The 15461-nt window shown below is 40.6% G+C and overlaps 2 protein-coding genes across 21 annotated transcripts in view; one reads left to right on the forward strand and one right to left on the reverse strand.

The window, feature by feature from the left end:
* The window catches only part of LRRC36 (leucine rich repeat containing 36), a 54519-nt gene extending 51404 nt beyond the window's left edge, over positions 1-3115 (reverse strand). For 6 of the 7 annotated variants that reach the window (XM_025426506.3, XM_049109680.1, XM_049109679.1 and 3 more), the window contains exon 1: positions 2997-3066. In XM_025426506.3, the coding sequence (XP_025282291.1) occupies positions 2997-3066 (70 nt within the window). Of the gene's footprint in view, positions 1-2996 lie in introns of all 7 variants that reach the window. The other variant, XM_025426504.3, reaches the window with a different exon arrangement.
* Positions 3074-15461, forward strand: part of KCTD19 (potassium channel tetramerization domain containing 19) — a 31949-nt gene continuing 19561 nt past the window's right edge. For 7 of the 14 annotated variants that reach the window (XM_025426481.3, XM_025426484.3, XM_025426486.3 and 4 more), the window contains exons 1-2: positions 3205-3333; positions 8077-8373. In XM_025426481.3, coding sequence (XP_025282266.1) covers positions 3220-3333; positions 8077-8373 — 411 coding nt within the window. In that variant the 5' untranslated portion in view covers positions 3205-3219. Of the gene's footprint in view, positions 3334-5010; positions 5177-8056; positions 8374-15461 lie in introns of those variants that run through there. The other 7 variants (XM_025426490.3, XM_025426487.3, XM_025426489.3 and 4 more) reach the window with 7 other exon arrangements.

Consider the following 15461-nt stretch of genomic DNA (forward strand, 5'->3'; position numbering starts at 1 on the left):
AGCTGATTCTAAAATTCTAAATGAGAATAAAGGGCTAAGAATAGCCTAGACAACTTTGATGGACAAAGAGGAAAGCAAACTGAAGGAGGGCATCGACTCTACCAGTTATCAAAACCTACTGTTAAGCCATGGTAGTTACAAAAGTGTGATATTGGTGTAGGAATAGGCAAAACAAAATAGGGAAACAGAACAGAAAGCCTAGAAACAGATCCACATTTACAAAGGTACTTGGAATATAGCAAAGATACTATATATAGGTTCCAAGGAAACTGGCTATCAGTATAAAAAATAAAATTATACCAAATCCCATCTTGTATAAAAAAATTTTCAAGTCAATTAGACCTAAGGTGAAGAGCAAAGCTGCAGAACTTTTAGAAAAAAAATTTTATTCATCAGTGTAGGGAAAAACTCCATAAATAAGACAAGAAAATCACAAATCATAAGGAAAAATAAGCTTAAATACCTTAAAATGAAAATTTTCTGCATGGCAAAGGATAATTTAAACATTTATGGGAATTTTTTAGTACAGAGAAATATAACAAAAAAACCCAAACATACAAAACAGTCTATAACTGCACCAATATTGTGAACATTAAAAAGAAAGTAACACTTATGTAGCCAGAAAATTCCAACAATACAGAAAAGTACAGAATAAAAGTAAAAGCCTTTCTCCCCCAGAGTTGACTGTTGTGATTTTTTACATAATTTTAGAATGTGGATATCAGCACATTAATTGAAAATATCTGGTTTACTGATAAAAAGTAAATTGCCAAATAATAGATATGTTCTTATACCTTAAAAAAATACCTATGTGTATATGTTTGTATAAGTAATGGGAAAGGTATGGAAAGAGAGGGAAGAATATTTCATTTTTTAAAGATTTTATTTATTTATTCATGAGAGGGATCCCTGGGTGGCGCAGCGGTTTGGCGCCTGCCTTTGGCCCAGGGCGCGATCCTGGAGACCCGGGATCGAATCCCACATCGGGCTCCCGGTGCATGGAGCCTGCTTCTCCCTCTGCCTATGTCTCTGCCTCTCTCTCTCTATCTCTGTGTGACTATCATAAATAAATAAAAATTAAAAAAAAAAGTTTTATTTATTCATGAGAGAGAGAGAGAGAGAGAGAGAGGCAGAGGGAGAAGCAGGCTGCATGCAGGGAGCCAACTGCGGGACTTAATCCGGGACTCCAGGATCAAGCCCTGAGCCAAAGGCAGGTGCTCAACTGCTGAGCCCCGCCCCCCCCCCCCGGGGTGTCCTGGAAGAATATTATTTTAGACACTTTAGCATTGTTTGAATTGTCAGAATGAACAGTTAATTTTGTTATTCAAACCGCTGTAACAAAACAAGGAAACAAAAGCAAGCAAAAAAAAAAAAAAATCTGCCATGTATCATTATAGCTGGAGAATGGAAGGAGTACATGCCCCCCCCCAACTGAATAAAATTGAATCAATATTTTTATAAGGGCAAGAAAAGTACAAAAGTGTGTCAAACCAATAAAGCTTTTCTTAGTTAACTTGTAAAATAGGAGAGCTCAAAGTAGTGTAGAAAAGAAAAAATAAACCTGAAATATTTGCATCAGTCTACACATACACATACCAAATCATTACCTTTGTTGGGGGTGGAGGCATTTCCAGAGGAAGGAAAGATTAATAACCTCTTTGTCATTCATGTAATGCTTGTTTCTAGCATGCCCTAGTTTTTATAAAATTTTTAAGATTTTATTTATTTATTCATGAGAGACACAGAGAGAGAGAACGAGAGAGGGAGAGGCAGAGACACAGGCAGAGGGAGAAGCAGGCCCCATGCAGGGAGCCCGACGTGGGACTCGATTCAGGGTCTCCAGGATCACGCCCTGGGCCGAAGGCGGCGCTAAACCTCTGAGCCACCCGGGCTGCCCAAGTTTTTATAAATTTTAAATAATAATTTTTAAACAGCAAAATCATCTCATCCCACAAATAAATGGTACTAGAGAAAGCATGAGAGGTAATTTTTTGTTATGGCTATTTGAGTATAGGCTCTGGACTCGAGAGTCCTGGGTTAATACACCCTGGCTGTGTCCCTTTGGACAGGACCCTAAACCTAATCTTAACCCATTTGTAAAATAAGCACAGTAACAGCATCTACTTTACAGGCTTGTTTCGGGGATTAAGCATCGCGGGGGGCGTCGGGGAGCATTTTACACGGGGCCTGAATGCTAGAGTAAATTCATTAAGGGTGAAAGCTGAATTAGGAATGCCGATAACTTTTCCAACATTTCTACTCCTCAGAAATTCAGAAAACAAGCTGTGTGAATCAGACCCCAGGTCCCAGGTGGGCTCAGCGGTTACTCAGCCGGTTCTCTCTAGCGCCCTGAGAGATCAGCTCTTTCGCTATTGCTTTTTACAATTTAGGCGCCTTTCTCAGCGTCTCTTAAAAGGAGGCCGCGCATCCAGATGGGTTTAAAGAAAATAAAATTTAAAAACCCACGTCCTTGAGGCGGAGGCTAGACGAAGCGAGGGGTTGATGAGGGAACATCCTTTCTCACTTTACCCTAAAGAGGAAAAGCCCTCCTGGGTCCGAAATCTCAGAAAACGCCGAACGAACGCCCTTGGCCTTGGCGCCTTCCTCAGAGCGCCGCGCCCTGGGAGGCGCTGCTCGGCTCGTCCCTTCTCCCGACAACGCCCCCGGGGCTTCCGTTTCCTTCCACCAGCTCAGGCTCCGTCCAGTTCTGTGCTTCCGGCCACCGCGTCCCGTTAGTCTAGTTTCTCCTTCTCCCCTTCGGACTCCGTGGGTCTCCTTCAGTTCCTCGCCCTCCTCCCCGGATCTCCGGTTACTTCACCGTCCTTTGCCTCCACCTCGGGGTAACTTCTGCCTCAGTAACTCCTCCTCCGCCTCAGGGACCGCGCCGCCGCCGCCACTCCCCCGCGGCCCCCTGAGGTTTCCTCGCCTCCACCTGTTTTCTGCCCTCAGCCTCAGACCCCACGCTCCCGGCCCAGGGCCTCCCCGCCCGGCCCTACCGGGCTGCTCCAGAGTCAACGCCCCCAGGCGGCGGACGCCTTCCTCGTCCAGATCCCACTGCTCCGCCATCCGCGGCCGCCCCTCACCTGTCTCGGTCCGCGAGACCGGCTGGCCCCCGCCAGGCCCCGCCCCCGCCGCAGGCCCCGCCCCCCGCGCGTGCCGTCGAGGCCCGGGGCCGTTATTGCGGTGACCGCGCGCCTGCCCGCCTCCGGAGTCCCGACGATGGTATGGATCCGGCCCTGGCGGGGGCGCCAAAAACACCAAAGCGGCGATTGGGGAGGCGGTGTGGCCGAGGATGAGGGCTATGGGGTTAGGGACCTGGCTCTGGGACATGGGGTAGGAAATGGCCCCAGTTTTGAAGGGTTTGCGGGGAGAGGGGGCCTGGCTCGGAGGAGCTGGAAGAATGAGCCTGCTTTGAAGGATGAAGGGTTCCAGTCCTGAAGCTTGGGGGGACTTCGGGTCTGAGAGGTGGAGGTGTGCCCCTTGACGAGGTCAAGCTCTTCATATCTCAGCGTTTGGAGAGGTTGAGTCTGAGACCAGGCAGTGGCCAGCGGGTGAATGGGGCGGGGAAGGTGTCCAGAGCTGAAGGACTGGGGTAGGAGGTGGGGGGCAGCTGAGGCATGATAGGGAGGGAGTTCCCCAGATATGAACCCTTGGGGAACTTGACTCTGAGGAGTTGATGATGAGATCGTTCTAGCTCTAGAAATTGACATGGAAGGGGAGAAGAGGTTCAGTGCGGAAAAGAGAGATGCTCTTTGGAATGGGCTGGAGATGATTATGCTAGGGCTACCCCATTTCCTGTAGTCAGTCTGTCAAGAAGCCTTTTGTCCTTCAAGTACTAAGCTTGCCTCTGACCGAGGGCTCTCCCCAGACTGGGATAGTTCTACGCTAACTGTTGTGCAATCTTTGGAAAGAAAACTCTAGAAAGAACAGCCACATCCTTAACCCTTACCCTGACTCCAGTAGGCATCTCTTAAGAGCCCACCTGTAGATGGGACATGTATGTGTAAGAAGGAGGCAAAATCTTGAGCCAGGACACTCTTGTCAAAGCCTATCCTTACTAAGAAAAAGAGGACTGAGAACAAAACTGTGGCTCACCTTCAAGGAGGAGGTTTTCTCTGGCAGCCAAAATCCGCACAGTAGGAGCACTTAAAATGAGCTGTCAACCAGCTGGTCACCTTTAAGGAGAACAGAAAGCAAAATCAAGAGTCCTTGCATATTTGCTTTCTGGTGGAGGTGGGGCTCTTATTTACCATTAGCTTATCGTGCTCAGCTGTAGCCCTGTTTAAAAGGACCAAGATTCAAAAGCCTAAATTAATTAGTTCATTAGATTGGCTATTTTCCCCCCTCTGCTTCTGCAAATCATGACACCATTTAAAAATCTGTAGTCTTTCTCATGGCCCCTTTAATTCTTCTAGCCTGAAATGTGGCATATATAATTGTTCTTCTTTACATCTGAATACTTAGACCAGGTTATGGTAAGAGAAAAGAATTCCACCCACTTCTTTGTTATGTGCATTTATTTTGCTTCCTCAGCTGTCAAAATAGAAGATGCAGGTTTTGTTGAAGTGGGCCTTTTCTCTCTAAGCAGTCATCTCTTACTTAACACCCCGCCTCTGCCACCAACATTTTAACACAAATTTTAAAACTTTTGGAAAGGTGGAAAGAACTATATACCCACTGCCTGGGTTTTACAGTGAACATCTTGCTGTATTTGTTTTATTACATATGTCCATCTGTCTATCCCTTTATCAATCCATATCGGGTTTTTGATGCGTTTCAAAATGTTATAAATATCAGCACACTGGACTCCAATTGCTTCAGAAGCATAATTTTTACTTAGCATTCAAAATTGTTTTATGGTTCTTTTTAAGGTAAAATTTTATATACTATTTACTAGCTCTTAAATTTTGTTTACAAGAGTAGTGCTCCTTGAGTGTTTATTTTAAATTCTGATACAGATGCTTTGTGTGTTTGATGGTTTGTATGTTTATATGTTCTACTTTTCTATAGTGTTGATAAGCTCGGCCATCTTGAAGCAAAATAATTCACTTATGAATAGATAATCTTCATACAAGCTGAGGAAGGTTAATGATCTTTGCTGCCTTTGTATATATAAAAAGGAAACCACAGCATTCAGCTATCCTGCTATGGCCTCAATAATGTAATGTCTCTGTAGGTATGATCCCAAGAGAGCTCTGCATATGCTCAGTGGGGTGGGAACACCTCTTAATAACTCTGTCTTTTTTAAGATTTTATTTATTTGTTTGAGAGAGAGAGAGGGAAAGACAGCAGGGGGAGGGGCAGAGGGGGAGGGAGAGGAAAAAGGAAAGAATCCCAAGCAGACTCCATACTGAGTGCAGAGCCCAACACAGGGCCTCATAACTCTCTGCTTTAAACGGCTTTATAAAGAAATAATTCCCATAGTACAATTTACCATTTAAAGTTTACAGTTCAGGGGATCCCTGGGTGGCTCAGTGGTTCAGCGCCTACCTTTGGCCCAGGGCGTGATCCTGGAGTCCCGGCATCGAGTGCGTTGGGTTCCCAGCGTGGAGCCTGCTTCTGCCTCTGCCTCTCTCTCTGCCTCTGTCTCTCTCTCTATGTTTATCATGAATAGATAGATAAAATCTTTAAAAAATAAAAAAAAATAAAAATAAAAAAATAAAAATAAAGTTTACAGTTCAGTGGCTTTTAGTATATTTACAGAGTTGTGCAACTAGTACCACAATTTTACAACATTTTCATTATCTGAAAAATTCCATATCTGTTACTAGTCACTACCCATTTCCCCCACAACCTCTCTAGGCCTAAGCCACTACTAATCTACTCTCTATAAATTTGTCTATTCTGCACATTATACATAGATGGAATCATGTAATATGTGGTCTTTTGTGTCTGGCTTCTTTCACTGAGCATAATGTTTCAAGGTTTCATCTGAGTTGTAGCATGTATCAGTACTTCCTCTTTATTGACAAATAATATTCCATTGTATGGATACACTACATTTTGTTCATTCATTAGTTGATCAACATTGGGTTGTTTCTAATGTTTGGCTATTATGAATAATACTTCTATGAACATTTGTCTGCAAGTTTTTGTGTGGACATAGGTTTTCATTTCTCTTGAGTTTATACTTAGACATAGAATTGCCGGGCCATATAGTAACTACATATTTAACATTTTGAGGAACTACTGAACTGTTTCCCAGAGTAGCTGCACCATTTAACACTCTCACCAGCAGTGTAAGAGAGTTCCAATTTCTCCAATCCTTGTCAGCTCTTGTTGTTATCACTGTGATTCAGGTGATCCTACTGGGTGTGAAGTGACACCTCACTGCAAGTTTTGATGGGCAATTCCCTAATAGCAAATGATGTTAAGTATCTTTTCATGTCCTAATGACCATTTGTGTATCTTTAGATAAATGTCTTTTTAGATTTTTTGCTCTCTTTTAAAACTGGTGGTCCATCTTTTTATTATTGAGTTTTAAGAGTTATTTATGTAGTCTAAATACAAGTTCTTTACCAGATATGTGATTTGCAAATATTTTGTTCCATTATATGGGTTGTCTTTTTACTCTCTTGATGGTGTCCTTTGAAGCACAAAAGTTTTTTTTTTTTTTTCCACAAAAGTTTTTAACTTTGGTGAAGTTATATTTGTTTCACTTGTACCTTTGGTATCTCATCTAAGAAGGCATTACCTAATCCAAAATCATGAGGATTTTGTGTTTTCTTCTAAGAGTTTTTATATTTTTAGCTCTTATTTTTAGGTTTGGTCCATTTGGTGTTAATTTTTGTGTATGGTGTGAGGTAGGGGTCTAACTTCCTTTTTTTTTTATGTGGATATCCAGTTGTCCCAGCACCATTTTTTGGAAAGCCTATTCTTTACTCATTGAATTGCCTTGGCTCCCTTATCAAAATCAATTAACCATAAATGTAAAGGTTTATTATTCCTGGACTCTCAGTGCTTTGCCACTTATCCATTTGTTTTCCTTATACCAATAGCACACTGTCCCTATCCCTATAGCTTTTTAGTAAGTTTTGAAATTGGGAAGTGTGAATCATCAAATTTTATTCTCCTTGAGGTGCCTGGATGGCTCAGTTAAGTGTCTATCTTTTGATTCGGCTCAGGTCACGATCTCATGGGTTGTGGAATTGAACCCCATCTTGGGCTCCATGCTCAGTGGGGAGTTGGCTTGAGATTCTCCCCCTCTGTCCCTCCCCCCTTACTTTCCCTCTCAAATAAATAAATACATCTTTAAAAAACTTTTGTTCTCCTTTTTCAAGATTTAAAAAAAAACTATTTGGGGTCTTTTGTATTTCCATATGAATTTTAACATCAGGTTGTAAATTTTTGCAAAAAAAGGCAACTGGAATTTTCATAGGGACTGTGTTTAATCTGTAGTAAATTTAGAGAATATTGCAATCTTAAGTATTAAGTCTAATTGGTAGACATAAAATGTTTTTCCATTTACTTAAGTCTTTTAAAATTTCTTTCAACTATGTTTTGAATTTTTCAGAATACAAGTATTACTCTTCTTTTGTTACATTTATTCCTAAATATTTTATTCTTTTTCATACTATTGGAATAGAATTGTTTTCTTAATCTCATTTTTGGATTGTTCATTGCTAGTGAACAATAACCCAATTGAGGAGTGGCTCAGTTAGTTAAGCATCTGACTCTTGATTTTAGCTCAGTTCATGATCTCAGTGTTGTGAGATCAGGCCCCTCAACAGGCTCTGTGCTGGGGGTGGAGCTCGCTTAAGATTCTCTCTCTCCCTCTGCCTCCTGCCCAGTCTCACACACGTGTGCTCTCTCTCCCTCTCAAATAAATACATAAATAAATAATATTTAAAAATAAAAATACAATTGATATATATTGATCTATACTTTTCACCCTTGTTGAACCTATTTCTAATAATTTCCTAGTGAATTCTTTGGGGTTTTCTGTATGCAAGATCACATCATTTGCAAATAGAGATAGTTTTACTTTTTCCTTTCCAATATGGATGCTTTTTTTTTTTTTTAATATGGATGCTTTTTATTTCTTTTTCTTGCATAGCTCTGTTTTCATTCTTTTAGGAGGAGCCTGGCATGCCTCATGAATCAGCGGAGGATTTGTTTCATTTCAACGTTGGCGGCTGGCATTTCTCAGTTCCCAGAAACAAACTTGCTCAGTTTCCAGATTCCCTGCTATGGAAAGAGGCTTCAGCCTTGTCCTCTTTGGAAAGCCAGAGGCTCTTCATCGACAGAGATGGTTCTACATTTAGGCATGTGCACTATTACCTCTACACTTCCAAACTCTCCTTCTCTAGTTGTGCAGAACTGAACTTACTCTATGAGCAAGCACTGGGTTTGCAGCTGATGCCTTTGCTGCAGGTAAGATACTCTTGTGTTCCAGGAGTGATAAGTAACATAGACCTTATATCAATCACTAAATGTTATATCCTTTCATATATTGGTTGCTGAGATGACCCTCTTAATGGGGAAGTGTGATGAATGAGGTAAAGTAATAAATAAACTGGAAATGCATGTTCTGAATAAAGTATTCTATCCTGTCTCTGCCTTACCTCTATACCAGAAGCCACCACAGACCCAGGATGAGACTTAACCAACTGCTGAGTTGGTTCCTTGACTCTTGGAAATCCTATTTTAAGATTCTTCTTGAATCTTAATTTTTCTCTAAACTATAGTTTATTCTTATCTTAAGTAGTTTATTCTTAGTTTTTGGACAATGATTTTTTTTAACCTGGAAAAGCGAAGTATTATGACTGGAAAGGACCATTGGCCATGCTCCATATTAATCCCACTGTCTGGACAAAGTATTGTTTACTGGATCCATCTCCACAAGGACTGACCCAACAAATCACAGTTCAGCTCAGTGCACTCCCAACTGTGCCTCCCCAACACTTCCTAGCAGAAAATTGAAGTAGATTGTCCCTATCAAGGTCATATAGGAATGAGAACATTTCACACTGCATGGTTTTGTAGATACTCCTTAACTAAATAATTTTTTTCTTAAAAGTTATTATATATTTGGAAACCAAACCCCCCAAAAAAACCTCTTAACATATTCCAGTATAAGTTGTAGTATTCTTTTCTTTTTATTTTTTAAGGCTACCCACCTGAAGTAAAAATTTTTTCAACTGCCCCTGGAATGGAGTGCTAGAATTGATTGCAAGTGGCTTCAGAATTACTTATATTGCCTGGCATGTCAAGATGGTTTATGACTCTATGCCAGAGCACCATTCTGTGGGGAAAAGGAAGAAGTCACTTCTTATTGAAGAAAATCAAAAAGATCTGGCAATTTTTTTGAAGAATAATTTTAAAGAACACAAGTCTGTTATACAGTTTATAAAGCCCTTTAACTTCTTCACTATTCTCTATTTTTTTTTAATTTATTTATTCATGATAGTCACACACAGAGAGAGAGAGAGAGAGGCAGAGACACAGGCAGAGGGAGAAACAGGCTCCATGCACCGGGAGCCCGAGGTGGGATTCATCCCGGGTCTCCAGGATCACGCCCTGGGCCAAAGGCAGGCGCCAAACCACTGTGCCACCCAGGGATCCCTATTCTCAGTTTTCAAATTGAAACAAAATCTGTCTGGGAAGCAACTTCAGAATGGGAGATAGCAACTCAGAGGCCAATGAGTTGGCCTAATTCCAAAGTTCCAAGTAGTGTGAGCGGTAGAAGTATTTGAAGAATCATGTGAATCTGACTCTCCAAAAGATGTAGTAAAACAAGTGCTTATGTTTTGGAAATAGTGTTTTCAAAGAAATAAACATTTAGGTTGGCCTAATTGAAGTGATGTTTATTCTTTGAAGCAGAGTGTAAATACAGCTGGAGAATCAATAGCCATCTCAAGCAAATTAACAGCCTCACACATTTCCATCACTTTCCTCACTGCTTAGGCCTGTCCAAAAATTAGGTTCTTGCATAAATGTACAAACGTTTTCTTGGAGAAAATGGAGTGTTCCAATTATTAGTATAAAGACTTTTCTCAGGCAGCCCAACTTAATGCATTCATCTAGTATTTATTGAAAGCATTTTGGGGGATCCCTGGGTGGCTCAGCGGTTTAGCACCTGCCTTTGGCCCAGGGCGTGATCCTGGGGTCCTGGGATCAAGTTCCACATTGGGCTCCCTGCATGGAGCCTGCTTCTCCCTCTGCCTGTGTCTCTGCCTCTCTCTCTCCGTGTCTCATGAATAAATAAATAAAATCTTAAAAAAAAAAAAGAAAAGAAAACATTTTGGGTACCAGGTATTATTCCTGTGGACTTTAAGGAAAACATGGGATGAACCAAAAAAAAAAAAAAAAGAAAAAAAAAGAAAAAAGTGAACCACAAGTAATTTTACATTTTCTAGTAGCCATATTTTGAAAACATTAAAAAGTGATAATATTTATTTAACTCAATATATTTAAAAAGCTATCATTTCCACTCAATCAGTATTTAAAAACTGATATATTTTACATTTTTTTGTACTAGGTCTTTAAAATCTGATGCGTGTTTTATGCTTATAACACATCTCAGGTTCAGGTGATTACATTTCAAATACTCAGTAGCCACATGTGGCTAAAGGCTACCATATTGGACAGCACATATCTAAACTGTTCTAAAATGCTGGTGCTCCTCACTGTAATATCCCTCAGATTTAGCACCTAGCAATAAAAATGGGACTTTGCCTCCTGCTAACTAAAGTTATTGTGCACTCAACAGATTGCATATCCTATTCAGGAGTTTCTGTAACACAGTAGATTTTTTTGGAAAGCCACATAGAAGAGCCAACAAGCAGAATGAGATGGGTAGCTTCTGGAGGACATAAACCTGGGCTCACATCGCTGCTGTACTCATCACCCCTCTTCATCCCCCCACATTTCCACTCTTTCTCTCTCTCAGCCTTCTCACCTGCCTACCCCACCTCCTTTCAGCCTGTAGCTTTGGCGTCCAAAGGGCACACTTAATACCTATTATTGTCTTGATTCCAAGTGTAATATTTATTGTGTTTTGAGCACCAATCAAGGACCAAGCACTGGAGATATAGGAAGAACCATATAGCCATACAATGCCAATGCTATGAAGAATAGAGCAGTGCTTCATGTGTAATAATGAAGGAGGAGGGCATTTCTGTATTCTAGGGCTTCTTGAGGTTTCACAATATGTTTAAATGATTTTCTTTTTGTGTGTATAATTTTTATTCTGTCAGTCACTGTCCTTGTAGTACTGTAGCTGAAAGAACAGAACATTTATACCTAACTTGATTGCTTTTAAATATACAGATTTGGGGCACGTGGGTGGCTCAGTTGGTTAAGCATTTACCTTTAGCTCAGATCATAATCCCAGAATTAAGCCCCTACTCAGGGGGGAGCCTGCTTCTCCCTCTCACTCTGGCTCCTCCTCATGCATGGGCACTCTCTCTCTCTCTCTCTCCCTATCTCAAATAAATAAAATATTTTATTTTATTTTATTATTTTTTAATAAATTCCTTTTTTTAAAGATTTTATTTATTTATTCATGAGAGACACACACATAGAGAGAGAGAGAGGTAGAGACACAGGCAGAGGGAGAATCAGGCTCCATGCAGGGAGCCCAACAAGGGACTCGATCCCAGGTCTCCAGGACCACGCCCTGGGCAGAAGGCAGGCACTAAACCGCTGAGCCACCTAGGGATCCCCTAAATAAAATATTTAAAAAAAATAAAAATTAAATTAAATGTACAGAGGTGTAGTATGTAGAAAGGAGATAGCAAATGATGAGACTAGGAAAACTACTCCTTTAAAAAGAGTGGTCAGGGCAGGCCTCATTGACAAGGCAACATGTGAGCAGAAACCTGCATGAGAAAGACAAGTCATACAGATGTCTGAGGAAAGAGCTTCCAGGCATAAGGAACAGCAAATAGAAATGCTCTGAGATTAGAGTGACTTGGAGGAGGCAGACTCAGGGGCTACTATCTGGTACAACGAAAGGTAGGAAGATAACATAGGTAGATGTGAGGTCAGAGGAAGCCAGGGGCCAGATCTTGCAGTCTTATAGGCCACAATAAACACATAGCATCTATTCTAAATGTTATAGGTAGCTTTGGGAGATGCTTAAAGAAGGAAGTAAAATGATAAAATTTAAGTTTTAAAAAGATTACTGGACCTTGGGGTAAGCAATGGTTTCTCAGGTCTAACCGCAAAAGCACAAGCAACCAAAGAAAAGAATAGATAAATTGAACTTCATTCACCCACTTTAAAAACTTTTGTGCTTCAAAGGGCACCATCAAAAAAGTGTAAAAGACAACCCACAGAATGAAACAAAATATTTGCAAATCTATCTGATAAGGAAACTGTATCTGAATATATAAAGACTCTTACAACTAAACAGTAAAAAGATAATCAGATTTTAAAATGTGTAAAATATTTGAGTAGACATTTCTCCAAAGAACAAAAGGGCAATAAGCACATGACAGGATGTTTAATATCATTCGTCATCAGGGAAATGCAAATGAAAACCTCAATGAGATACCTACCACTTCACACCCACTGGGATGGCCATCATCAAAAACACAGGTGTTGGCAAGGATGTGGAGAAATTGGAACCCTCATATACTGCTGATGGAAATGTAAATTTGACAGCTACTTTGGAAAACACTCTGGCAGTTCCTCAAAAAGCTGGACAGAGTTACCATGTGACCCAATTAATTCCACTTCTAGGTGTATACCCAAGATAAATTAAAACTTATATCCTCACAAATATTTGTAAATAAATGTTCAAAGCAGCATTATTCATAGTAGCCAAAAAGTACAAACAATCCTTTTGTTCATCAGCTGATGAATAAACAAAATATATATCCATACAATGGAATATTATTTGCCAATAAAAAGGAATAAAGTACTGATACATGTAACAAATATTAACTTCAAAACATTATGCTAAGCAGCCAGACACAAAGGACCATATATTGTATGATTCAGTTTATATAAACATGCATAACAGGCAAAGTTATAGAGATAGAAAGTAGATTAGTTGTTGCCTAAAGCTGAAGTACAGGGTGGGAAGGATAGGGTGAGCAGGCTTGGCAATAACTGTTAACGGGTACAGAGTTACTTTTCAGTATGTTGAAATAGCTTGTGATGATGGTTGCACAACTCTGTGAACTATTAAAAACCCCTGAACTGTACAATTTAAATTGGAGATTTTACCATTCATAGTATATATAATGTGAGTGCGTTTCACATTAAATATATTTCAGTAAAACTATTAAAAAAATCATTGACTTCTGTCTTAGTAGTAGACCGGGAGTCATCAAACTATAGCCCATGGACAAAACCCAACCCACCATCTTTTTTGTATAACCTGTTTTTACCTTTTGGTAAATGGTTTTTACCTTTTTAGATGGTTGAACAAAAAACAAAAGAAAAATATTTTATGGTGCATGAAAGTTATATGAAGTTCAAATTTCAGTGCCCACTAAGTTTTATTGGAACAGTCATGCTCATTTATTTATATATTGTTTATAGCTTCTCTTGAGCTATAATACAAAGTTGAACAGTTACAAGAGGGACCATATTCTCAAAGCCTAAAATATTTACTATCTGCCCTTTTTTACAGAAAAAAAATTGCCAGGGCACCTGGGCAGCTCAGTCAGTTAAGCATCTGATTCCTGATCTTAGCTCAAGTTTTGATCTCAGGATCATGAGTTCAAGCCCCACATTGGGCTCCATGCTGGGTATGGAACCTACAAAAAAAAGTATCAACCCCTGGCCTACACTCTAGTGGGGCAGAGAAAGAGGCTCCTATAGCAACCAGATAAAATATAGTGGTAGTTTGGCCTAAGGTGGTCACAGTGGCATTAGAAGTGTTCAAATTCTGGATATGTCTTGATAATATAACTGACAAGGTTTGCTAATGAATTATTGGTATGAATTGTTGGTAGGGTAAGAGAGAATGGATAACCCCTTTGTATCCTGAGCAATAAGGTGAATGCACCATTCATCCATTCCTAAGGATGTGCAAGTTTAGGGGGAGAAATCAGGAGTTAAGATTTGAATGTGTTAAGTTTGAGAAGTAAGAAAAGGGTATTTATTAAATACCCAAGTGGAGGGGTGCCTGGGTGGCTCAGGTGGTTAAGCATCTGCCTTCAGCTCAGGTCATGATCCCAGGGTCCTGGAATCAAGCCCCGAATCAGCTCCCTGCTCAGAGGGGAGTCTGCTTCTCCCTCTCCCTCTGCCCATCCCCCCACCCCCTTGTTCATGCTTGCTCTGTCACTCTCTCAAATAAATAAATAAAATCTTAAAAAAAAAAAATACCCAAGTGGCAATGGTGAGAAGGCAGCAGGATGTACAAGGTCTGGAATTCATGGGAGCAATCTGATCTAAAGGTATAAATTTGGGAGCATCAAAGCTGATATGTAAATCCATGAGCCTGGATGTTCACAGAGAAAATACAAAGCAGTCATTCCAGTCTGTACATTAACATTATAGAGTATCCTAGAGCTTTTATGTAATTTGGGAAGTCCCCTTTGCCTAAATGTAAACTGCTTCAAGCTTCTCACAAGCTATCAGCCTGATTGAGAGTCAGCTGCTACTGCAATAAGAAATTTTGGGATCCCTGGGTGGTGCAGCGGTTTGGCGCCTGCCTTTGGCCCAGGGCGCGATCCTGGAGACCCGGGATCGAATCCCACGTCGGGCTCCCAGTGCATGAAGCCTTCTTCTCCCTCTGCCTGTGTCTCTGCTTTTCTCTCTCTCTCTCTCTCTCTCTCTCTCTCTCTGTGTGTGTATGTGTGTGACTATAATAAATAAATTAAAAAAAAATAAAAAAATAAAAAAAGAAATTTCTCCTCAGGGTCACTGGACAAGGGTTTGAGATTTTTGACAAACTGTAGATTCCCTTTTACCTGCGCCCTTGAAGTCCATTGAGGACTTAGAATGACAGTGCATCCTAATTGTGTTTCCTTTCCCACTGCCTTCTGGGGACTTCTAAGTTTAGAAACTTAAATCATTTTATGAGCATTCTGCTCATTCAACCCAAATATTCCCGCATTCCTTGTGCTCAAGGGAACCAGGTAGTTTTTATGTTGATTACACAAATGATGCTTTTAAGAAAACAGACTAGTGACAGGTCTCAAATTTCCTATTACTCATGATATGAAGATACATTACCGTTGTGATCTTGGAAAGGAAGTTTACATAAACAATATTCATCCCAACAGTGGAAATGGGTAAGTGGACAACCCTTGACATGGTGTCTGCTGCCCTGGTTTCTACCCCAACACATACACATACCTACATGTGTGCATGGGCATGCACGCACACACACACACACACACACGTGTAAAATTCAGCCATGTCCCTAAGTGTCCCAAATGCTGTCTCTCCACACTTTTTTTTTTAAAGATTTTATTTATTCATGACAGACACACAGAGAGGGAGAGAGGCAGAGGGAGAAGCAGGCTCCACGCGGGGAGCCCGACGTGGGATTCAATCCC

The sequence above is a fragment of the Canis lupus genome, chromosome 5 (assembly GCF_003254725.2).
Source record: "Canis lupus dingo isolate Sandy chromosome 5, ASM325472v2, whole genome shotgun sequence".
NCBI lineage: Eukaryota > Metazoa > Chordata > Mammalia > Carnivora > Canidae > Canis > Canis lupus.